This window comes from Lampris incognitus, chromosome 18 (genome assembly GCF_029633865.1).
Source record: "Lampris incognitus isolate fLamInc1 chromosome 18, fLamInc1.hap2, whole genome shotgun sequence".
Taxonomy (NCBI): Eukaryota; Metazoa; Chordata; class Actinopteri; order Lampriformes; family Lampridae; genus Lampris; species Lampris incognitus.
In genome coordinates this window covers 16,426,600-16,452,907 of record NC_079228.1, presented here as the reverse complement: position 1 = coordinate 16,452,907, position 26,308 = coordinate 16,426,600, and the positions used below count along the sequence as shown (strand labels likewise).

Genomic DNA, 26,308 nt, shown 5'->3' with positions numbered 1-26,308 from the left:
AACGACCATTCCTGGGTGGGGGGGGGGGGCTTAGAGTGCACCGGTCAATGCTGTGATTGCAAACATTGGATAACAGGTGCCCCGACTGATTACAGGAGGCGCTAGTGCCGCGACCAGGACACACACCCACATCCGGCTTCTCACCTGCAGACACGGCCAATTGTGTCTGTAGGGATGCCCAACCAAGCCGGAGGTAACACAGGGATTCGAACCGGGGATCCCCGTGTTGGTAGGCAACAGAATAGACCGCTATGCTACCTGGACGCCCCACACCTGATTCTATTAGTCAACCAATAGTCTTTTCTAAGGACCTTGATTTGTAGACTCAGGTGTGTAACTGCTTGGTTGGAACAAAGATCTGCACCCACACTGGCCCTTTCTGGAACATGTTGCCCATCCCTGGTCAAACCCATATTTGCATATGAAACTGGTCGTTTGTTTTGGTCATTATGCAACTGTACTGTTTATACAGGGGGGGGATACCTGCAATCAGTTTAGACCAGCGGTGGCTAACCATGTGCCATGGAGAGCCATGTGTATGCAGGTTTTCATTCCAACCCGACTCCACACCAGGTGCTTTCACGGATACATTCTTCCTCTTTGGTTGAAGGGTTGCTAATCAGTGAAATCACCTGGTGTGGAGTCCGGCTGGAATGAAAACCTGCATACACATGGCTCTCCATGGCACATGGTTAGCCACCACTGGTCTAAACTGAAGAGGTCACTTATGCCCCTTTTCCATTACATGGTACCGGCTCAACTCGACTCGGCTTGACTCGCAGAGTGTCGTTTTCCATTACCGTAACAGTACCACCTCAGTGTCCGCATCGATTTTGGTACCTGCTCTAGTTTTTTTTTAACCTCAACAAAGGTGGTACCAGAAAAGCGGTAACAGTTACCAAAATGCCAGTACTTTCCAGTAATGGAAAACTAAAAAGTCGAGTCGAGTTGAGCCAGTGCCATGTAGTGGAAAAGGGGCATTAGTTGAGTGATGAAACATATATCAATAAATGTTGTATCTAGATGAACTGATTCAACTTTCTTTGATTTTTTTGGGATTTTCTATTCTTACCTGGATTATTTAGCATGCATCAATACCTATTCCATCTTATTTTCAGCCAAAGCAAGAACAAATACGTACATCATCATGTCATTTTTCTTCCAAGCTGAGACATTCAAGCCATAAACACACACAGCTTTGTTTTGCATTCCTGACATTATTTCCTACGGTAGGCAGACACAGGTACAGACCATAATACTAAAAACCCAGTGCGCTTGTAGCTGCATACCGACAGTCACTACAGCCCTCTGTCGTTTAATCAGGGCTGTGAGAACGACCCTCATGACGTGGGGGGGGGGACGCACACGCCTCCCATCCCCTTTCGCCCAACCCCCACAACACACAAGTCCCCGCCCCACCCCGTCTCTCTCATACCAACTTGACTACGACCTGCCCCATTATGACGAACCAGTGCGGGGCATTGTGGGAGTCGTAGTCCCGGCCGCCAGATCACATTTAAGAAGGCGAGGCTTGGCCAAATACAACTCCCATCTCGACCCTCGCACGCCGAACGCTGCCATCCAATCTGAATATGTGGGAGGAGCGCGTCCGCCCACAAAAGCCACAGCTATCTCTCTGTATCTTCTAAAAATCAATTGTGCACGAAAAAATAAGAACACGCATTAAAAACACCAGATTTTGTCAACGGTTTTTTTTTTGCACATGAAGTACCAAACAGCGAGGTTGTCCCCCGCATGCGGCGAGAGAAAGCAGCGGCGACAACAAGGAGAGAAGCTGAGAGGGTGTTGGCTTGATGCTTAAATGGAAGTGGGTGGGCCTCTGCGATCGCACACCGCCAACACCGCTTTGGATTTAACTCTGCGAATCGTGATTTCGTCCGTTGGCGGGTTCTCCGTGTGCCGTCCGGTATAACGGGACGTACGGGTGGCGCTGGGAGAGGTGCGGGCTCTTTTCTCCGCTATTTTGGCCGCCGGATTGGGTTTACGCTTGGCACCGCCCTTCCTGGCGGGTGGGTGGTTTCGTCAAACGGGCAAATACGCCACAGCCATTCGCGGAAAATATAGGCCGTCCTCCATCCTGCCGCCTGCCTCCGTCACCGTGCCCGGCCGGCCTTCCATCGTGAACTACACCTCTCCCTCGGTATATTAATGCGTTATGAGTGGTAGGTACCCTCCCCCTCTCCGTCTCCACCCCTCTCCCCCAACGCCTGACAGATAAGGCTTTGAAATGTCGAGGTTACTGCACATTTCTGTTACCATTATTGGTCACCTTTGTTGTGTAATATCTGCATAGTATTGCATTTCAAGCAGGCCATTTAACATGTCTTGATGACTATACATATATATATATATATATATATATATATGAAACAGGCTTGTACTGTCTCATAAAAGAATTTACTTGACTCACAGGATTATTTTGCTCCTTATTTGTTGAGCACTTCCCCTACCGTTGGGGGTTTCTTTTAGCAAAGTTATGTATCCCCGCGACCCTAACAGCAGGATAAGCGGTTAAGATAATGGATGGATGGATATATACACACACACACACACAAGTGCTCATATGCTCATATGTAGTCAGTACTGTTCAGATAAGTACATTTGAGCATTATTATATTGGATTTGTTCTTGGCAGTGAGAATAAACTGCAGTCTTTTTTTAGACTCGAAGAAGGAATCATCGGGATCTGAAGGAGGGAAAGCGTCAAAAAAGGGAAAAAGTTCTGGATCACAGGTATGATAAAGAGTTCATTACAGTTACTCTGCCTGCAGGCCAAAAACGTACTCCCCTACGCCAGCCAGACAGAACTGGGGGCGTTCCTCTAGTGGATTGTACTTCCTGCTTTGGTGCAGCCTTAAAGGGAGGCAGCCCAGAGCCTCATGAATAGGCTTACACGGCTTTCACACTTCAACCACTGTACTTTGAATTGTCTGTTTGAATTAGGGTCAAAATGATATGCTTCTGCATGTGGATTTAGTTTAACGGCCTGCAGCTTTGGTATGTTGTTTCAACAAAAGTACTTCTATTTTCAGCAGTTTTTCAAAGGTTGCAGTCATCTTTGGGATTATTTTCATTCCGACAGTCGTTTCTAAGTGCATCTTTTTTTGTTAAGTGCATGACAAACATTGGTGCGATGTTATTTTCACTGCTACCGTTTGTTCTGAAAATGAAGCCGTTTCTTTGCACTGTATTGAGAGGTGTGTGGCATTAAATATTTGCCTGCGACCTACTTCCTTTGAAAGGGAGGAGAGAGAGGAGGCATTTTCCTCCACAGTTCTGAGAGAAGAGAAATGTGGTTCTCACATGCCCACCCACTCGCTTCCTGTAATACTGCCCACTTCCACTGACAGCTCTCTCTCTGTCTTTCTGTATGTCTCACTCTTTCTGTATCGCTCTTTCAGTTTCTCTCACTGCATCTCTCTTCTCTCGGTCTGCCTGTTCCCCCCCCCCCTCTCTCTTACTGATTTTGAGTGTTCGCTCTATGCGTGGGTGCCCAGCCCACCCTTCTGGCGCTGTCTACTTGTAATTTGTGCTGCCAGTTAATGTATGCATATGTCACTTCCACATGTAGTTCCACTTTTCTTTAACCATTACTCCCCCCCTCCCCTCCCTTGTCCTCTCCAGGAATCCTCCCAGCCCTCTCCCCTGGCTCTCCTAGCAGCCACCTGCAGTAAGATTGGAGGGCAGGGAGCCGTGGAGGGGGCCCAAGCCCAGGTGGGGGCCCAGCAGATCCAGGTCCAGGCTGGTCAGATCCAGCTCCAGGGAGGTCAGATCCAGGGTCAGATAGTGGTTGACACAGCCGGGGGTCAGGCCCTGGTGCCCCAACAGCTGGAGCTGGTACCAGCCCAGTTCACAGGGAACGGCTGGCAGATCATCACCACCTCACCTGCTATGGCTAAGGAGAATGCCAATCAGCCCGTTGCTGTGACAGTGGCCACCACCTCAGCCAATGACAGTTCGCCAGGCGGGCGCAAGGTAGACACTGGGAACAGCAGGGGAAAAGAGGAAAGCAATTAGTTAAGATGCATCTTCTGTCTGTCACTGTCTATCAATCTATTTACCTATCTATCTTATCTGTCTATCTTATCTATTTATCTACTCAATCTACCTACCTGTCTACTAAATATTCCTGTCTTGTCTGATAGGTGAAGGCGGTGGGTGGTACTAACAGTGTAGCAGCCAATCAGCAGCAGCAGTTCCAGATCATCCAGGTTCAGAACCTGCACAGTGCAGGGGGTGGAGTCCAGTACCAGGTCATCCCTCACTTGCAGACTGCAGATGGCCAGCAAATCCACATCAGCCCGGCCCAGACAACCTCCATCGGAGGACTGCCAGAGCAGGTCCAGCTTATCCAGACACCGGGCCAAGGCCAGACCCAGGCCATCCTCCAGCCAGCCAACCAGCAGGCTATCTTGACAAGCTCAGCTAATCAGAGTGTCCCACTGCAGATCCGCCCCACCCAGTCCCTACCCCTGCAGTTGCAAACCCTGCAGGGCACCCAGACTCCTGTAATGACTACAGTACCCATAAACCTTGGTGGCATGACCCTGGCACTCCCTGTAATTAATAATGTAGGAGGGGGAGGAGCTGTGCAGCTTATCCAGTCAGCTGACGGTACGTTCTCTGTTGCCAATGGTAACCAGCTGGTGACAACAGCTGTGTCCGGGGTGGCTACTGGCACAGCGTCAACCGGTACCACAACAGTTGCTGGGGGCGACGGCATATCTGATGGGTCACAAGTGGTTTCTGCTGGATCTGAAGGTGGGGGAGCTGAAACCCAGGCTCAAAGCATCGAAGTGGATTCTCAAAGCCAGAACCAGGCCAATGGGTTACAGAGCCAGACTGATCCAGCCGGGACCATCCAGCAAGTGATTGTGGGCCAAGTGGGGCACCAGGTGGTGCAGCAGATCCAGCTGCAGCCCCAGGCTCAGTCACAGGGCCACAGCCAGCAGCCCCAGCATATCCAGACCCTCCAGTTGGCCCCAGGACAGACCCTGCAGCCCATCCAGGCCTTCCAGAACCCCGCCCAGGTCCTCATTCGCACCCCTACCCTGTCACCCTCTGGACAAATCACCTGGCAGACATTGCAGCTGCCAGGAGGAGTATCCCTCCAGGGGGGCTTGGGGACAGCCATGCCTCAGCAGTTAACACTGGCTCCTGTGGCCGGAGGTACAGCTGTGGGGAGCGGAGGGCTGGTGTCCCTTAGCGGTGCTCCTCTCACACTGAGCGCAGCCCAGATCAACCCGGGGTCAGGGGTGCAGACGGTCAGCATTGCAGGGCTAGGCACAGCGGGGGTACAGGTGCAGGGCGTCCCCCTAACCATCACTGGTCTACAGGGTAAGGAACAGACTTGGAGAATCAATTATGTGTGAGTAATAAGCAATTTATTATATTGGTGGGATCCATTACCCCAGGCAGAAGTACAATAACCACAAAAATTTTGTCAATTAATAGCTATCGACTTGTGGTTGGGTTATCATTATTGATAACAAACTTGACGTGTGACCAACCGCCCTGTTCATCAACAGCAAAGTCACAATTAGTTTTCATTGTGCTCTGAGCTATAAGGTTTGGGATCCCTGTTGTTTAATATGCTGTGGCATCTATCTAACTCCTTCCCCTGCCTTCACTCCATAGTATTCACTAGCAAATGGGGGGGAAACATTTTTTTTTAATCTAAAATTAGACCTTTGTTCCTCAGGTCAACCACAGGGTCAAGAGGGTGTCAAAATTCAGTCACCACCGGTGACAGTGACTATGGGCAACGTAGCACCAGGCTCTTCGATGAGTCCGGACCAGCTGGGCTCTGTCCAGAGCTCCTCAGACCAGGAGGGTCTGCCCAGCAAGAGGCTCCGCCGCGTGGCCTGCTCCTGTCCAAACTGTCGTGATGGAGAGGGAAGGTATAGACAAACTAATGGCCTTTACTTAAATAGCTACTGAGATATTGTACTTACATATGGTTTACTGTGATGGTTTTGCATCAAATATTTGTGTTTTTGATTTTGTCTTAATGGGCCCGTGTCAGGTGTGCTTGTGATGTTTAGGTCTGTGAAGTAATTCTTGCTTTTAATGCACTTTGTTTTTAATATTTATTGTTTGTTGTTTTTATGTGTCACCGAGGCGCTTGTGAAACGTCATTTAGTTCCCTTGTATGTATGAGACATGCATATAAGGCAATGACAAATAAAAGCAGTCTAAGTCTAAGTTTAAGAGAAATCTACCCAAATAATTTAAAACCCATTTCTTTTCTTTTATTTTGATTAATGAATCAATCATGTCGCAATCATGTTTATCCAAAGGAGTTGAATCAAGTGCAACTGGACTTGGTATATATCCGTGAAGACGTTTCGCCTCTCATCCAGGAGGCTTCCTCAGTTCGTGCCTTTCTGACTAGATGTTTACCAACATCTCCGATGTGCGGCCATTGGAGCACAGGAGAGCCACGCATTATCAATAGCTCCGATAACGACGGGCGCGGCCATAACATCGGTACACAAAAGAGCCACGCATATCTATGGCTCTGTTAGCGACGGGCGTTGGTAAACATCTGATCACAAAGAGCCATGGACATCTATAGCTCTGACAACGACTCCTAGAGGATAAATACTGAGTCTCATCACCAGCCAGTCAGACCAGCTTGGTCTAGTCAGAAAGACACGAACTGAGGAAGCCTCTTGGATGAGAGGCGAAACGTCTTCACAGATATATACCAAGTCCAGTTGCACTCGATTCAACTCCTTTGGATAACCATGACCTGGATGAATGAGAACATTCACAGACATGTCGCAATAATGTCATATTTTATTTCGGTTGAAGCTTGTGACACTGTTCCAAAGCAAGGGAACATCTTTGTGTTTGTGTTTTATTCTGCACCAGATAAAAACAGTCAGAAAAAGCAAACTCAAACACACACCACAGGTTATAGAGAAATGCTGCTGTTTTCAGGACTTAGTCATATATCTAATATCAATGTGAAAGGACATCCATCATAAAACAATTCGCATTGACTAACACCAATGATTGACATTTTGAGTGTAGTTTTACTGTAGTATTGGTCAACTGCAACATGCGCTCCTGGGTTTGGATTGAATAAGGGCATCTCCACAAACAGGGGCTTCGCTGTCTTTCCACCAACCTCCATCATTGTCATTTTATTCCTCATCTAACTTCTGCTAAAACTACACCTCCAATAGTAACCCACATCTGTCACAGGCCTTTTCCCTCAAAGACATTGTTTTGTTGAGCCAGTAACAGTGAAAGATAATTGAAAGATAAGCCGTAGTGTCAATACAAGCCAGCTAGTCCTTCTAATCTGTTTCAGTGGAGAGTAGTGTTGGGCATCGTTTGGATTTTAACAATTCTGATTCCGATTCTGCTTTTCGATTCCGGTTCTTAACAATTCTCGATTCCGATTCTTTTGACATGTGGGGTCAAAACAAGTTCACACACTTATTTCACAGAAGAATAATGTATTTAAAATAAGACTTTATACAAGCCATTCTGTTTTAAGAAAGGATCATTCATGTTACTGTCTCATTCTTATATTTACAACAACTGTCTTCATACATGAAGATGAAGAAATAAAGACACAGTCACACCCTGGTCCGGACTACCAGGTATTAAACTCCTTAAATGAGAAACAGTCCTTGTTTAGAAAAATGAGCATATCTGCCTTCTCAGGCTGTATACGCGAGCGTTCAGTGTTGTGTCCTGTAATGGTTTATCTTGTAACGCCGCTAGGGGGCACTGCTGGGTAATGAAACGCGCGTTCTGCGTTAATACAGTAAGAAGAGACTATAAAATGGTGGCTATGCATGTAAGGTTGAATATTTAGCGAGCTCAGTAAACCTGTTCTTAACATTACCTGCAGTCGTTATTGAAATCTACTACGATACCACAAACTGGCAACGAGGATCCCCTGCGTTTTATTGCTGACTGGCCGACAAAATTTCACATTTCAGTATTTGCATAGTTTATAGCAATTCGCTCATGTATAAGTTGTCTGCTGTCTCGCTGTTGCGAAGACAAACGTTATTAACGTTCACCTACCCAACTACGACGAGGCGCTGCTCGGTGTTTGCTCAGGGTTGGCCGAGGCAGGAGATGGAGAGCGGCTCAACGTGTCAAACACGGTACACTGGTTAATTTGTACACCGTGTAGGCGAAGGCGTTTGGCCATATTTGTTGTGCATCCTCCCTTGCACGAAATACCTTTGCCCCAGGCGTTGCACTGTGCCAACCCTTAATTTTTCCAAGGCAAAATGAAGCCACACGGTCGACCGCCGCTTGCGCTGGTCCATAATGGCGCACATTTAACTTGCGGAGGCGGAAACTACGGAAACTGCATGCCGCCACCATGGAAACTGAAACTAACTAGCGCGATTGAAATTTATTTAGGAACCGATAGGCCGAATCGGAATTTCTCGATGCCCAACCCTAGTGGAGTCACAAACTGTACCACAATTCTGACTTCGCCATGAGACTTTGTGTTCATACTACAGTCGACACACCAGTCATGGGGAAAAAGTCGGAATTGAGTCAGTTTGCAGGTGTAGAGGAAATGAGTAGTCCAACGCGTTAAAAATATGCCTAAAGTAGAAAAGTTACATTCCTATTCATGAGAATTGCTCGAGAAACGCATATGCCAAAAGCTTCTGGCTTCCGGGTAACTTCCGGGTACATGCGGCCCACTGAATATGCGCAGTAGTGTTACGCCTCCTTTTTTTCCTTTTCCTTCTTCCTCTTCTTCTTCTCTCTGTTTACTGGCGGATCGCAAACAACTTCAAGGTGCATACCGCCATCTACTGTACGAGTGTGTAACATGTCACTCGCATCAACCTTGTGTCACTTAGAAAAGTGGAGTGCCTTCCTGGTGATTTTAATCCCCGTAGTGTTACTCCAATCATGCCTCTAGGCTATGAGAACGAGCGAATCGCGTTCAGGATCCGGCGCTGCTTGTTCATGAATGCTAACAAGTGACCAATAAATGCGACACAGAACCACAAACTCAAAATATATTGATGTGTAAAAGAGAAGGGCCAGCTTTGTGTCATTTATTCACCTTTACCTCTGATTTTTGTTCATCCGAACAGCGTTTGTTTAACCTAGCAAAGATCCTCGTTCCCGAGACACATGGCCGCGCGTAGAGCGATCGTACGCAGTCGTGACGTCATGCAGAAAAAAAGATTTTTATGGGCTTTGGAATTTAAAAAAAAACTAAAACCCCGTGGCTTAAAAATGTACAATACAAAGAGTAATAATTGACCATGATTATAGCTGCAGGTGTCCTGTCAACAGTTTTACAGGCGTCTCCTTTACAATGGTGGTCTATGGGGAAAATACTTTTTGGGCCGCAGAGGATTTTCTGCTGCAATACCGCGAGCGACCACTGGAAAAAAATGGCTGCAAGGCTGAGTGGCGGCGCCGTATCCAGTTCTACTATAATACATCCATGACGCAAACAAATATATTTCCTGGTTGTTTTAACTTCCTGTGTCGACACCTAAAACTGTATTACTAGAAACCACCATTAGATGGCAGAAAATAACTAAATATTATGCCTGTAACAGCACACTCTCCGACTGGCGGCACTGAATGCCACTATTACTACTTCAACAACTAGAAAATCACAAACGTCTATTTAGGAGATAGAAGAACAATTTCTGACAAAGGTCTCGGAAACAGCTTAGTCCCATCTTTCCAAGAGACCTTAATCTCTGCCTTGCCCACATTACTGTCTTGCTGGGGAAGACCTGGGTGACTATTCCCAGGGACCACTCATTTCTTTTCAGCTGCTGATCTTTGACGAGCACAACGCTTCCAGGCTCCATGTTAGTGAATGGAGGTTCCATGAACAGACGATCAGCTGGCAGGTCAGCCATCTTGTGTGTTTCAGGGCTACCATGGAGTTTGCGACAGGTGACACAATGGTGGATGATGCTGCTCACACGTCTCTTCACACCTACAATCCAATAGCCAGCTGTATGGATGGCATCTTCTGTGAAGAGGCGTCTCTGGTGTACAGTCTGTTCGTGGTAGTGTCTAACCAACAGGGTTGAGATATGGTGTTTACCAGGAATGATCAGAGAGTTCTTTTCTTCGGCCTCAAGCTCTCCTTCCCTCATATGACCCCCCAACTCAGAGAAGATTCTGTGCATCAATGAAGGGATCCAAGGTTTTGAAAGGACTGCCTTGAGGAATCTTCTCACTGTTTTTTAGGCAAGCCAGTTTTTCAGCATACGCCTCCTCCTGGACAGCCCTGATAATTATGCTCTTGGACTGACTGAGCTGCTCAGGTGTGTGTACCTCTTGACAAAAGTGCCACCCTCTGTGGTCATTGCTCTCTCTACCTGGATGGCTATGGTAGCGTTGAGAGATATGACTGAGATTGGCAATGGCATGATTCAGAGACCGCCATGAGGAGAACTTGACGAAACGATGAGATCCAAGCTGTTGAACAGTGGCCTGTGTGTTAAGGGTGGAGATTTGAGGACGGACTTCAGCATCCATGTTTGACATGCTCAAAGATGTCAGGTTCTAGGGTGTTGGTGAAGAAGGTGTTCACATTGGGTGGCTTGTGAGCACTCCCCAAACAGGCATTGCCCATAACCACCTAGGTCAAGTCTCTGGGCGTAGGGAGCATCCTACGTCAAGTCTCTGGGCGTAGGGAGCATCCTAGGTCAAGTCTCTGGGCGTAGGGAGCATCTGGGGGACCACTGACATGTTCACGAACCTTGTGGAGTCTGATGACATCGCGGCCAAGCAGAAACATGATGGGAGCATTGGGCTCCAGTTCTGGAATGAGATGAGCTACTGGTTTCAGGTGAGGTTGGAAGAAGGCAGCACTGTGTTGGAATCTCTGTTCTGTTGTCCGGTATCTCGTTGCATTCCAGCAGTCTTGATAGAGGTTGAACGGTTTTACCATCCAGTGACTCTATGTAGAAGCCAGAGGCTGTCCTGCCCACATTCTCAATCATGCCTGAGCAGGTCTTCAGAGAGTGTGATGCAGGGGGGCCTTGGATGTTGAAGGTGTCAAAGAATTCAGAGCAAACAAAAGATCTGAAATTGAGATTTGACTAGAAATGTAAAGTGCTTTGAGTGGCTGTTGCAGCTTGAAAAGTGCTATATAAAATGCAATTGATTGATTCGTTGGTTGATTGATTGATTGATTGATCTATTGCTTTGTTCATTCAGGATAACATATACCTTGATTGCCTTGTCATGGCATCCTCCAGCATAAACTTTGGCTAAGAGATTTTTTGAGCAGGACCTATTGGTGAGATCTTCTCCACAGACCTGTGTGCACTGACTTGTGACCACTGGGGTTGGTGTGAGGTCTGGCTCCCTGCCATGCTCTGAAGAGGGGCTTGTCTCGTTGACCCATGGCGCTGGTCCTGTACAGAGGAGTGTCTGTCACTTATCACATTCAGTGCATTTCATAGTGCATTGGCACTCTCTGTCAGTGTGCAATGTGGAGATGCAACACTTAAAACAAATGCCACTCTCTTTCAGGAAGATCTTTCGTTCCTCTATGGTAGTGGTGGCTAACTATGTGCCATGGAGAGCCATGTGTATGCAGGTATTCATTCCAACCCGACCACACCAGGTGATTTCACTGATACATTCTTCCTCTTTGGTTGAAGGGTTGCTAATCAGTGAGATCACCTGGTGTGGAGTCCGGCTGGAATGAAAACCGGCAAACACATGGCTCTCCATGGCACATGGTTAGCCACCTCTGCTCTATGGGTTTTGCATGAAATGCACGGCAGAGAATGTGGCTTTTTGTGGACAGGACATCTCTTATCAGGATCGTCTGCTTCCTTTCTGTGTCTGTCTTGGTCTGAGCGAGCTGCTGCAGACACATCTGTTTTGTGGACAGAGACCTCCTTCGGCCTGCTGGCTTTCCATGGAGGCTTTTCTGGTTCAGTGGAATCTGTTTGGCCTGTGAGTATAAAACTGGGGTCATTTCTGATCCGTGCTTGCTGGTGGAGGAAAGTGACAAAGACAGAAAAGGAGGGAAATGCAACCTTGATGTTGCGGTTTGTAGCTGGATCCGTGACACAGCCGCTTTTCCTGTAGGCCATATGGTAGCTTTTGAACTATCGGGTTGACGCCTCTGGCTATGTCAAGATAGGAGAGGCCAGGAAGCTCTCCCTCTGCTTTGGCGGCATCCAGCTCCATGGTAGATCACTGAGATCTCTCAGTTTAGAGTAATCTTTGTTGCTGATTTTGGGGAAGCTATCTAGTTTCTGGAACAAAGCTTTCTCAATTGCCTCAGCAGAGCCATAACACTCATCCAGTCTGCTCCATAGCATCATCAGCCCCTTTGCTGGCTGGTTTATGTGGACAGATCTAATGCACTTAGCATGCTCAGCTAATTCTTTTCCCAGCCATTTAACAAGAAGATCCATTTCTTCATTGTATGTTAGATCCAGGCCTCTTACTGAATTCAGAAAGGAGCACCACCAAGCTCTGTAGCTCTCTGGCTGGTCATTAAATTGGAGCAGGCCAGTTGTGACAAGCTCATGTCATGGTAGAAACCTCACAAAGTTTGTTATGTGGGAATTAGTATCATGAGTGGGTTGCAGAGTAAAACCATGAGGGCGAAAAGGCATAACATTGATGCTGCTATGGGGAGATGATGCGTTGGGTGGCCATGTGGATAGGGCAGCCATCATTCTTCATACTCATCATTGAAAATTACACCATGAGGAGGCTGGCTGCATTGAGCTGGAGCGTGATCCACATCTGGAGTGAGAGAAGGGTTCTGAGACTTACATTTACTTGGCACATGAGAGGGAGTGTCATGAACACGAGTATTAGCAGTTGGGGGATAATGCTCTCAGTATTGAGACATGGGTCGTGTACAGACTGGACTGTAAGTGGCTCAATGTTTGGCCGCTCTGTGTCGTATTGAAAGGGTGGATCCTCCTCTTGTGCTAACCTCCGTTCCTTGCATACTTTAGCTTGCTCCTTCACATAATGTCGTGTGCATTGAGCAGAGTGAAATGGCAATGATGTGAATGGAATTTTACAGCTGTGTCCTTCCTCATTGGTAGCGAATGCTGCCTCCAATGCCTCAGCCTTTGCCACTGCTACAGCAATTTCCTTTTCTATGGCCAGCATCTCCATTGCAGCCTCCAGTTGAGCTTTCTCCATTCTCATTCTGATCTCCTTCTCTGTATACGTCAAGGGTGTCTTGGCAGCTTCAGCTTTAGCCCTGACTGCTGCTGCAGCAGCGCTAGTGGATGATGCACCAGAGCGCATAGACACAGAGGCAAAAACCTACTTTTCAAGGCACTTAAGTTTCTCTCCATTATGCAAGTTAAGTTCACAATATATGTGTACAATTTCAGCGACTGTAGTTGTTGATGTGTGATGCCGGTTACCACAGTCTCATGAACTGCATTTCTTTGTCTGTAGAGTGCCGTCTTTTCACTGTACTGTCTTTCCCTCTTCTCGCTACTGAGCAAGGGCACTGGCAGCAAGTGTCAACACCTTCCTTACATTATGACCCTGAAGACAGTTATTGTTGTCCACAGGTTTGATAATGTCGGAAGTTGTGAAACTAGAAACAAAAACACAAATCTCAAATTATTGGAATGTACTCATTCATAGTCCTTTACATGAATAAGTTTTTCACTGCAGCACTAAAAAATATGAAAGCTAGCCTAACACTAGCAGTGCATAGTAACAGTTAACTTGGATTACAGAGCTCACGTGTGGTTCCTTCTTATGTTCTAATTATCTAAACAATACGGTGACTAAACGGCACAAACTCAACGAATATCCAAATGCAAGCAAACATAAGCATCAAAATAAGATATATGTACAGATGATGCCGTGAAAGACGAAAGATGAAAGCAGATATAAACGGATTACGGCGAAGTCCGCCAACATGTCATCTCAATGCAAACAAACATACTTCCTGGTTGTTTTAACTTCCTGTGTTGACATCTAAAACTGTATTACTAGAATCCACCATTAGATGGAAGAAAAGAACTAAATATTATGCCTGTAACAGTACACAACTGTCACTGTTCTCCTCATTTACATCCTTTTTTATCCTTTTTATAAGAGTAAGTGGGCAGAGACAAGCTAAAAATTAGTGTTAACTTCCATTTTAATTTCAATTAGAGCAGTGGTTCTCAACCTTTTTGGGGTCCTGGACCCCCTGCGTATTTTTGATCTACCCTGAGGACCCCTCCACCTGATCTTGGGGGAGGGGGGTTGCAATTTGATAGAAAGAGTAGAAACTGCATTTTAAATTGCATTATAGCATTTATTCACTCTTTGGGGCAAAAATAAGAGCTTTCAGTTGTAACTTAGATATAGTTAACAAAACAGAATTCTTATGCAGTAACTTTCAGATATATGTAACAACACAGAATATGTATTCAGTAACTTTCAGATATATGTAACAACAGAATTTTTATGCAGTAACTTTTAACAATGCAAACGGGAGTGAGATCTCTTATTAAAATACAATAAATTACACTTGTGAAACAGATGTAATTAGAGAAAAAAGTCCTGTTACCCTTTATAGTTTAGGTAGATAAAGGTCTCAGTCACATTTGAGTAAAATAATCCTATTCCTATAAATGTCATAGGATCTTTTTTTTAAATATATTTTATTTTCACGGACCCCTTGCAATTACACCACGGACCACTAGGGGTCCGCGGACCCCCGGTTGAGAAACACTGAATTAGAGCCATTACATTGCTCAATAGCCCCACTCTACCTTGGCTAGGGAGAAAGAGGAAGAGAGAGAACAGGAACTATCAGTCTTGGGAAAATTTGTGGCTCTGTATTTGTGATTCTGTATACACACACACTGATACACACACGCATATTCAGACCCTGACTGACACCTCAACACTGTGTTGTAGGAACAGTGGAGACCCCTCGAAAAAGAAGCAACACATCTGCCACATGGAAGGCTGTGGGAAGGTGTATGGGAAGACATCCCACTTAAGGGCCCACCTGCGCTGGCACACCGGGGAGAGGCCCTTTGTCTGTAACTGGATTTTCTGTGGCAAGAGGTTCACCAGAAGTGACGAGCTTCAGAGACACAGGAGGACACACACAGGTGGGGACACAGAGGGGTGAGATCTCTCACTTACGCTCATATCAAAGGGAAACACTAACGATGAGCAATGTTATCTCTGTTTATATGTTGCAAGGCTAACACTCTGACAATAGTCATTATTGCAAGACAATACACCGTTCCCCTGAGGCTAAACCCCATTCTCCTAAAAGGATGCCAGGGCCTGCTTTCAGGCACTGGCGTCATCACTATAACGCACCTCACTGGTGCCTTATTGTAATCAGGCTCCATTGTTAAAGAATGCTTTTCCCTATAGACCCTTTTACAGTTGGTAAACAGTGATTACGTGATTTTGCTGCCAAAATGCACGCGCATATTATGCGTGACGTAGGTCATAAAAGGGTCTATTGAACAATCTTTTCCTGGATGGAATGTGGTAGAGATTAATAACTTTAGTTTTGCTAGACCTATTCTGGCAACCCACAACACAACAAGATGACATTTTAAAAATGTAAATATCAATCGATCAAAAATCCACTTGCACTCTGCATTGATTGGAGATAAGAGAAGTTGCCTCTTTTGCTGCCAAAATGCGCGCACACACTATGTGTGACGTAGGTCATAAAAGGGTCTATAGTGCCGCAACCGTTGGCTTTTGGTGGGTTTTTAAACCTCAGTGAGAGCTGGCCACGTCTACTTCCTTTCCTCGTTTGCGAGCAGAGCGGGTCTCTCACGCTGGACCACTGTCTCCACTGGTGGGACCTTTTTGCAGTGGCTGCTGTGTGTCCAGCTTACTCTCCCCTCCACCTTCACTGCTGTAGGTGTGCTCAAAAGCACTTGGTGGGGCCCTGCCCATGGGGGCCTCTCTAGTGTTTTCTCTTTAGGTCTGTGAGGGCAATTCATATATGAATGTTTGCTTACTTTTAATCTTTGACCTTTTATCAGCTATACTATGTTCACATTGCTTGGATGGATGCTTGGGGCTCATGTGTAACAGGTCAAAGGTCCATAGAGTACCTTCTCCTGTGTGAACTTGTGAAGGCCTGTGATTGACTGTTGGTTGATAGCAGAGGAATGTGTGGGAAACTCACTTGAGTGTAGCAAGTCTGTACACAGCAATTGGAGAAATGGCCTGGGTAGGATGTGAGCTGGAAGACATGAGATAAGGAGGGGAAGAACAGAAAACTTGCCCTATAAGAGAGACTGTACTGTACTGATCGGCGCGCATTTAAGTATCTAGGCTTGTGCGTCTGTTCATGAACATATTAAAGTGTGACAGTACTGTAAGAGATTTTTGTCTCGCTCCTCATTTAATGCCAGAGGGGATTGCCACCAACTATACAGGGTGAAATGCTATGTTTTTGTAATTAGCGAGTTATAAAGTTTAGTAACCATTTAAATGGGTTTGTATATCACTTTGGTCTTACATGTATTTGGTTTCGCTGTGTCTTATTCCATGTACAATTTGTTTTATGGTTTATTGAAAAGTTCCGGTCCTGGCCTTTGATTTGATATATGTAAGGAGGGTGGGGCTTTCCGATGTCAGGTTGTTGGTCTTAAAAAGAAAATAATATATTTCTTCTCATCTAGTTCTCAGGGGTTAATTTTCTTGAGTCTAATATTTCTTTAATTTTAATCGGTCTTTTGATGAAAGGTTCATATATTATGGTGGTTTCACTGGAAGTAGAAATTTCCCCGATCGTTATATCGTTCATCCATTTTGGATTGTTTATTAGTCTGAAACCTGCCGGCCACCCTTTTCCTTTTATTGGAAAATACTGCGTGTTTGTAGCTATAGCGTTATAAAACTTAGTGGTTATTCTTCAATAAGCCCTGTGATGGTCTGATGGCCTGTCCAGGGTGTCTCCCCGTCTGCCGCCCAGTGACTGCTGGGATAGGCTCCAAGCATCTCCACAACGCTCGGTAAGGATAAGCGGTTTGGATAATGGATGGATAGATGGATTGAAATTAAATAACTGCCACAGCAATTTGGGGGCTTGCCTGTGAAGCCTAACTCAAACTCTTCTTTGACACACACTCTTTTTCAGGAAGCGAAACGTTTGAAAAAAATTTGTTGTTCAGTGTAGCAGCCATAACACTGAGCAGTCTTCTGCGTGTCTTTGAAACATCACAGAAATTGTGGCCGCCAGTGACATCGCTGATAGACAATTAGTGAATGTGAATACTACACTTAGCTCCTGGTTTGCCACCATACCTTCAATGGGCTACATTGAAATAGGCTTCATTGTATGAGACACTGCAACTAACTCTCTATCTCTCTCTCTACACACACACACACACACATATATATATATATATATATATATATATATATATATATATATATATATATATACACTACCGTTCAAAAGTTTGGGATCACCCAAACAATTTTGTGTTTTCCATGAAAAGTCACACTTATTCACCACCATATGTTGTGAAATGAATAGAAAATAGAGTCAAGACATTGACAAGGTTAGAAATAATGATTTGTATTTGAAATAAGATTTTTTTTACATCAAACTTTGCTTTCGTCAAAGAATCCTCCATTTGCAGCAATTACAGCATTGCAGACCTTTGGCATTCTAGCTGTTAATTTGTTGAGGTAATCTGGAGAAATTGCACCCCACGCTTCCAGAAGCAGCTCCCACAAGTTGGATTGGTTGGATGGGCACTTCTTTGAGCAGATTGAGTTTCTGGAGCATCACATTTGTGGGGTCAATTAAACGCTCAAAATGGCCAGAAAAAGAGAACTTTCATCTGAAACTCGACAGTCTATTCTTGTTCTTAGAAATGAAGGCTATTCCATGCGAGAAATTGCTAAGAAATTGACGATTTCCTACACCGGTGTGTACTACTCCCTTCAGAGGACAGCACAAACAGGCTCTAACCAGAGTAGAAAAAGAAGTGGGAGGCCGCGTTGCACAACTGAGCAAGAAAATAAGTACATTAGAGTCTCTAGTTTGAGAAACAGACGCCTCACAGGTCCCCAACTGGCATCTTCATTAAATAGTACCTGTTAGAGCCTGTTTGTGCTGTCCTCTGAAGGGAGTAGTACACACCGGTGTAGGAAATCGTCAATTTCTTAGCAATTTCTCGCATGGAATAGCCTTCATTTCTAAGAACAAGAATAGACTGTCGAGTTTCAGATGAAAGTTCTCTTTTTCTGGCCATTTTGAGCGTTTAATTGACCCCACAAATGTGATGCTCCAGAAACTCAATCTGCTCAAAGAAGTGCCCATCCAACCAATCCAACTTGTGGGAGCTGCTTCTGGAAGCGTGGGGTGCAATTTCTCCAGATTACCTCAACAAATTAACAGCTAGAATGCCAAAGGTCTGCAATGCTGTAATTGCTGCAAATGGAGGATTCTTTGACGAAAGCAAAGTTTGATGTAAAAAAAATCTTATTTCAAATACAAATCATTATTTCTAACCTTGTCAATGTCTTGACTCTATTTTCTATTCATTTCACAACATATGGTGGTGAATAAGTGTGACTTTTCATGGAAAACACGAAATTGTTTGGGTGATCCCAAACTTTTGAACGGTAGTGTATATATATATATACACACATACACACACACACTATATGTACAAAAGTATTGGGACACACCTCTTAATCATTGAATTCAGGTGTTTCATTCAGACCCATTGCCACAGGAGTATAAAATCCAGCAGCTAGCCAAGCAGTCTGCATTTACAAATATATGTGAAAGAATGGGTCGTTCTGAAGAGCTCCATGAATTCAAGCGTGGTACTGTCATAGGATGCCACGTTTGCAATAAGTCAGTTCGTGAAATTTCTTCCCTGCTAGATATTCCACGGTCAACTGTAAGTGGTATTGTTGAAAAGTGGAAGCATTGAGGAACAACAGCAACTCAGCCACGAAGTGGCAGACCACGTAGAGTTACACAGCGGGGTCAACGAGTGCTGAGGCGCATAGTACGTAAAAGTCGCCAACACTCTGTTGACTCAATAACTGCAGAGTTCCAAACTTCCTCTGGCATTAACATCAGCACAAAAACTGCGCGCCAGCAGCTTCATGAAATGGGTTTCTATGGCCGAGCAGCTGCATGCAAGCCTTACATCACCAAGCACAATGCCAAGCATCGGATGGTGTAAAGCACGCTGTCACTGGACTCTGGAGCAGCAGAAACATGTTCTGTGGAGTGATGAATCACGCTTCTCTGTCTGGCAGTCTGATGGATGGAGTCTGGGTTTGGCGGATGCCCGGAGAACGTTACCTGCATGACTGCATTGTGCCAACTGTAAAGTTTGGTGGAGGAGGAATAATGGTATGGTGTTGTTTTTCAGGGTTTGGGCTAGGCCCCTTAGTGCCGGTGAAGGGAAATCTTAATGCTTCAGCATACCAAGACATTTTGGACAATTCTATGCTTCCAACTTTGTGGGAACAGTTTGGGGAGGGCCCTTTTCTGTTACAGCATGACTGTGCCCCAGTGCACAAAGCAAGGTCCATTAAGACATGTTTGGGTGAGTTTGGTGTGGAAGAACTTAAATGGCCCGCAGAGCCCTGACCTCACCCCCATCAAACACCTTTGGGATGAACTAGAATGGAGATTGCAAGCTAGGTCTTCTCGTCCAACATCAGTGCCTGACCTCACAAATGCTCTTCTGGATGAATGGGCAAAAATTCCCACAGACTCACTCCAAAATCTTGTGGAAAGCCTTCCCAGAAGAGTGGAAGCTGTTATAGCTGCAAAGGGGGGACCAACTCCATATGAATGCCTATGGATTTAGAATGGGATGTCATAAAAGCTCCTGTAGATGTAATGGCCAGGTGTCCCAATACTTTTGTACATATAGTGTGTGTGTGTGTGTATATATATATATATATATATATATATATATATATATATATATATATATATATATATATATATATATCCATCCATCCATCCATCCATTATCGAAACCACTTATCCTGCTGTCTGGGTCACGGGGATGCTGGAGCCTATCCCAGCAGTCATTGGGCGACAGGCAGAGAAATACCCTGGACAGGCCAACAAGCCATCACAGGGCTGACACACACACATATATCCATCCATCCATTATCTGAACTGCTTATCCTGCTGTCAGGGTCGCGGGGATGCTGGAACCCATTCCAGCAGTCATTGGGTGGCAGGCGGAGAGACACCCTGGACAGGCCACCAGGCCATCACAGGGCCCACATACACACGCACACATTCATACCTAGGGACAATTTAGTATGGCCGATTCACTTGACCTACATGTCTTTGGACTGTGGGAGGAAACCAGAGCCCCCGGAGGAAACCCACACAGACATGGGGAGAACATGCAAACTCCACACAGAGGACTTCCCGGGACGACCCACCAAGGTGGGACTACCCCGGGCCTCAAACCCAGGACCTTTTTGGTGTGAGGCGACCACGCTAACCACTGCGCCACCATGCCGCCATATATATACACTACCGTTCAAAAGTTTGGGATCACCCAAACAATTTTGTGTTTTCCATGAAAAGTCACACTTATTCACCACCATATGTTGTGAAATGAATAGAAAATAGAGTCAAGACATTGACAAGGTTAGAAATAATGATTTGTATTTGAAATAAGATTTTTTTTACATCAAACTTTGCTTTCGTCAAAGAATCCTCCATTTGCAGCAATTACAGCATTGCAGACCTTTGGCATTCTAGCTGTTAATTTGTTGAGGTAATCTGGAGAAATTGCACCCCACGCTTCCAGAAGCAGCTCCCACAAGTTGGATTGGTTGGATGGGCACTTCTTTGAGCAGATTGAGTTTCTGGAGCATCACATTTGTGGGGTCAATTAAACGCTCAAAATGGCCAGAAAAAGAGAACTTTCATCTGAAACTCGACAGTCTATTCTTGTTCTTAGAAATGAAGGCTATTCCATGCGAGAAATTGCTAAGAAATTGAAGATTTCCTACACCGGTGTGTACTACTCCCTTCAGAGGACAGCACAAACAGGCTCTAACCAGAGTAGAAAAAGAAGTGGGAGGCCGCGTTGCACAACTGAGCAAGAAGATAAGTACATTAGAGTCTCTAGTTTGAGAAACAGACGCCTCACAGGTCCCCAACTGGCATCTTCATTAAATAGTACCTGTTAGAGCCTGTTTGTGCTGTCCTCTGAAGGGAGTAGTACACACCGGTGTAGGAAATCTTCAATTTCTTAGCAATTTCTCGCATGGAATAGCCTTCATTTCTAAGAACAAGAATAGACTGTCGAGTTTCAGATGAAAGTTCTCTTTTTCTGGCCATTTTGAGCGTTTAATTGACCCCACAAATGTGATGCTCCAGAAACTCAATCTGCTCAAAGAAGTGCCCATCCAACCAATCCAACTTGTGGGAGCTGCTTCTGGAAGCGTGGGGTGCAATTTCTCCAGATTACCTCAACAAATTAACAGCTAGAATGCCAAAGGTCTGCAATGCTGTAATTGCTGCAAATGGAGGATTCTTTGACGAAAGCAAAGTTTGATGTAAAAAAAATCTTATTTCAAATACAAATCATTATTTCTAACCTTGTCAATGTCTTGACTCTATTTTCTATTCATTTCACAACATATGGTGGTGAATAAGTGTGACTTTTCATGGAAAACACGAAATTGTTTGGGTGATCCCAAACTTTTGAACGGTAGTGTATATATATTTATATATATATAAAAGAAACACTCAATGGTAGGGAAAGCGCTCAACAAATACGGAGCAAAATAATCCAGTGAGTCAAGTAAATTCTTTAAGAGATGGTAGAAGCCTGTTTGATACCATAAGCAATCATCAGCTGTCAATAAAGCTACATAAAATCTCCCTCTCACCCTTTTTTTTGGGGGGGGGGGTGATGTGTCTTCCTCAAGCTTGGGTCCTCTACCAGCAGTCTGGGAGTTTGAGGGTTCTGCACAGTATCTTAGCTGTTCCTAGGACTGCACTCTTCTGGACAGAGACCTCAGATGTGGTTCATGGAATCTGCTGGAGCCACTCTCTCAGTTTGGGGGGTCAAAGCCCCAAGTGCTCCAATTACCACTGGGACTACTCTGGATTTCCCTATCCACATCCACTCTAGTTCTTCCTTCAGCCCTTGGTATATTGCTAGCTTCTCATGCTCTTTCTTCCTGATGTTGCCATCGCTAGGGATTGCTACACTGATCACTACTTTTGTCTTCTGTTCCTTGTCACCCACCACATTGTGTGGCTGGTTAGCCAGCATCTGCTTGTCAGTCTGGAACTTCAAGTCCCACAGGATCTTAGCTCTGCCATTCTCAACCACCTTTGGTGGTGTCTCCCATTTCGACTTGGGGACTTCCAGTCTATGTTCAGTACAGATGTTCCTGTACACTATCCCAGCCACTTGGTTATGCCTTTCAGTGTATGCTTTCCCAGCTAGCATTTTACACCCCGCTACTAAGTGCTGGACTGTCTAAGTGGCCTCTCTGCACATCCAGCATCTTGGTTGTCTGGTGTGGTAGACCCCTGCTTCAACCGATCTGGTGCTGAGTGCCTGTTCTTGTGCTGCTATAATCAGAGCCTCTGATCTGTGCTTCAGTCCAGTCTTTTCTAGCCACTGGTAGGATTTCTCTATCAGCCATGTCTTTTATCTGTCAATGGTACATCCCATGGAGGTGCTTAGTCTTCCATGATGCCTCATGTTCTTCTTCCTCCCCACTCTTTGTCAACTGCTGGCTGAGGTGCTCAGCAGTTCATCCTGGAGGGCCCTCTTTCTGATGTACTCGTGAATGTTCCTTGTTTCATCCTGGATAGTGGCTTTGACACTCACTAACAATCAGCTCCCGTCTTCTCGCTTATCGTACAGTCTCAGACTGCTGGACTTTGGGTGGAACCCTCGGTGTATTGTGAGGAGTTTCTGTGTCCTGATATCTGTGGCCTTTATCGCCTCCTTTGGCCAGCTTTTTATTCCAGCTGGGTATCTGATGACTGGTAGAGCATATATGTTGATGGCTTGGATCTTATTCTTCTCATTGAGCTGGCTCCTCGGGACCTGCCTCACTCTCTGGGGGTATTTGGCTGTAGCTTCCCTCCTCACTGCCTTCTCATGGTTTCCATTTGCCTGTGGAACCCAGGTACTTTTATCTGTCCTGTATTTCTGTTATCCTGCATCTGGTAATTCAAGCCCTTCAGTCCTCACCACCTTTCCTCGTTTTGCCACCATTCAACTCCACTTGTCCAGTCCGAAAGACATCCTGATGTCGTTGCTGTAGATCCTGATGAGGTAGATTAGTGAGTCAATTTCTCGCTTATTCCTCGCACACAGCTTGATGTCATCCATGTATAGGAGGTGGCTGATGGTAACTCCACTTCTGAACCTGTATCCATATCGACTCTTTTGTCATGATCTGCTTGAGGGGGTTCAGGCCTATGCAGAACAGCAGCAGGGATAGGTGCATCACCTTGGTTGATGCCACATTTGATGGTTACCTGTGTGATTGTCTTTGAGTTGGCCTCAAGTATTGTTTTCCTCTGCCGTATTGAGTTCTTGATGAAGGCCTTTAGTGTACTGTTGGCTTTGTAGTGCCAAGCACTCTAGTAACGTTGTGTGGGGCATTGAGTCATAGGCTTTTTTGTAGTCAATCCAGGCTGTGCTCAGGTTGGCCTTAGAGTCTTGGGTGACTGCTCTGTCAACCAGTAGCTGATGCTTTGACCCGCCGGTGTTGTTCCTAATTTCTTTGAGTTTCCTTCATGTATTGACTCATGTGCCCTTTCAACTTAGCTGCTGGGATGCCTGACAGAATCTTCCATGTTGTTGAGAGGCAGATTATCGGCCAGTAGTTTGAAGGTGTTGTACTATTGTGGGGATCCTTCATGATTGGTATTGTTCTCCCCTCTGTTAGCCAGTCAGGGTGAGACACTGATGTTAGCAGCTGGTTCGTCTGTATCACCAGGTGTTCATGGAGCTTCTTCAGCCAGTAGGCATGAATCATGTCAGGGCCTGGTGCAGTCCAGCTCTTCATGCTTGAGACTCGTCGTTGGATGTCGGCTACTGTGATGATAACTGATTTCTTGTTCTGGGATATTGCTGGGCATTGGTGTTGTGTGATGCCTCCTTTTCCCATGTAGCTGTCCAGTCTCTGGTCTGGGTGGGTCTGATGTTCCCTTGTTACTCTGCAGCTGTAAGTACACTTTGGATGGCTCTTTGAGGAACAGGCCATTTACTCTTTTGGCTTCTACTTCTCTAGTGTATCTCTTCAGCCTGGCAACTAGAGCTGTGAACCTTTGTTTGGCAGTTTCCAGGGCCTCACTTCTGGACAGCTTGCTGTACCTCTTCAACCAGGGCCTGTCTTTCATCACACCTTTCTGCATCTGTTAACTGGCTAACATCTCTGTGTGCTGCTTTGATCTTGGCTTCCAACCTTCTCTTCCATGGAAGGTACTGTTGGTGACCTGTGTTCTTAATCCTGTACTCAAGCATCTCCAGGATTATGGTTGCAGTGGCATATGCAAGCTCATTCGTCTCTGTTATGGTGGCAGTTGATATGTTGTGTAGGGCTGTGTTCACATCCACAAGCAAGCTTTGTGATGATACTTTGTCACTGAGTTGTGGAAGCCGTGCTCAGGGGTTGACTGTCTTTAGTCTGGCCATGATTCTCATTTGAACCTTAGTAGCTTCAGGCTGTCATGGCTGGTAGGATGGTTTCAGCTGGTTTGAGTCTGTCCTCATTTATCTCCTGCCTACTGGGAGGCCATTCAGGGTGCTGAACTGTATAGTCATCCTGTTGGAGCCTCGCCATCTCAAGTTGTAACAGTAGCTTCCTTCTATTGATGTTTGAGCATTGAGGCACAAGCCGCTTCTGAGTCAGTGTGGAAGTAGGTCTCCTACTGGTCCACAGTTCCCACATACACTTCATATAGCCCCTCTCCTGGGGTCTGCTGTTATAGTAGCATTCCATCAGTTCCAGTTTCTCAGCCCTTGTCCATGAATGTTTTGTTGCAGTAGCCCATTTCTCATCGGTTTGTCCTGGTTCCCCAACACCTGACTCGAACGTTGTTAACACAGGCAACGTCCGAGCTGGTATAACTCTATTCATGTTACTCTCACTTATGTCTGAGGTAGTTGGCTTGTATAGCATTAGATGTCTAAGCCACAGACTTCTACTGGAGACTCGTCCCAACTGGGGTTTAAACCCCCTGTCTCCAGTGGGAAAGCTGGCATTCTTATCCACTGAGCTATCCAGCTGCTCTATGTATGTATGTATGTATGCATGCGTATATATATATATATATATATATATATATAGAGAGAGAGAGAGAGAGAGAGAGAGAGAGAGAGAGAGAGAGAGAGAGAGAGAGAGAGAGAGAGAGAGAGTGAGAGAAAATATTGAACATTGTAATAGTTTCGCTTTAAAGAGTTAGTAAACTGTAGACCATGACAAGTGTGGCTGTTTTTAGCCTGCCATATTTTTAACCTGTAGGTATCAGCTCACTCACTAAAATGGTCTAGGGTTTAGTTACTCTAAGATTCATGCTTTTTCTTCAGTGTTTACCTCTTGATTTTGTGAACTCAACCTTCTCCTTTCCTTCTTTCTCTTTCATTTATCCCCTTCCTCTCTCTTTCTTGCTTTCTCCCTCTCTCTGTCCCCCCGCCCTCCTCTCCTTGCCCCATCTGCCCCCCATATCCCTTGTCTCCAACTTCTCCCTCCCACACATACACACACCCTACAGGTGAAAAACGCTTTGAGTGTCCTGAGTGCTCCAAGCGCTTCATGCGCAGCGACCACCTCTCCAAGCACATCAAGACTCACCAAAACAAGAAGGGCGGAGCCTCGGTAGCCATCATCACCACCGACGACCTGGAGGAGGATGCCCCTGAAGGCCTGGGCAGCTCCCCACGGATTGTCACCGTGGCGACACTATCCCGGGATTCTGACCCAGCCACGCCTACCACCTCCAATCACCTGGAGGGAGAGGAGGAAGAAGAGGAGGAGTTTCAATAGACAACCACTTTCCAGCTTGGCGAAAGGCTAACTTCCAGTTTCGGCCGAGCTCTTCGCGGTGATTCCGTGGAGGCAGCTGTTATTTTTTTAATTTAGCGATTCTTATTTTCTTTAATTTTTTTTTCATGAAAAACGGACTCAAAAAGAGACAGAGAACATACCACAAACTGAAAGTGAAAAAAATATCAAGATTCAGAATCTAAAAAAAATAATAGATATAATAACATAAAACTAGCCTCAGCATATGATTACACATTAGTTTGGCATTTATGAATAATGAAACAAGATCTATGAT

At 45.5% G+C, this 26,308-nt stretch overlaps 1 protein-coding gene across 1 annotated transcript; it reads left to right on the top strand.

Moving 5' to 3' along the window:
- The first annotated feature begins 1,838 nt into the window (after positions 1–1,838).
- sp4 (sp4 transcription factor) lies at positions 1,839–26,013 on the top strand. Its single transcript, XM_056298691.1, has 7 exons — positions 1,839–2,183; positions 2,684–2,754; positions 3,646–3,996; positions 4,167–5,358; positions 5,723–5,921; positions 14,911–15,110; positions 25,742–26,013. The coding sequence occupies exons 1-7, from the start codon at positions 2,177–2,179 to the stop codon at positions 26,011–26,013; spliced, it is 2,292 nt and encodes a 763-aa protein (XP_056154666.1). The 5' UTR covers positions 1,839–2,176.
- Positions 26,014–26,308: the final 295 nt, after the last annotated feature.

Excerpts from the sequence above, each read along its gene's own strand:
- sp4 (XM_056298691.1), top strand. Across the intron at positions 5,359-5,722 it reads AACCATCACTGGTCTACAGG|GTCAACCACAGGGTCAAGAG; the intron begins GTAAGGAACAGA and ends TTTGTTCCTCAG. Across the intron at positions 5,922-14,910 it reads TGTCGTGATGGAGAGGGAAG|GAACAGTGGAGACCCCTCGA; the intron begins GTATAGACAAAC and ends ACTGTGTTGTAG.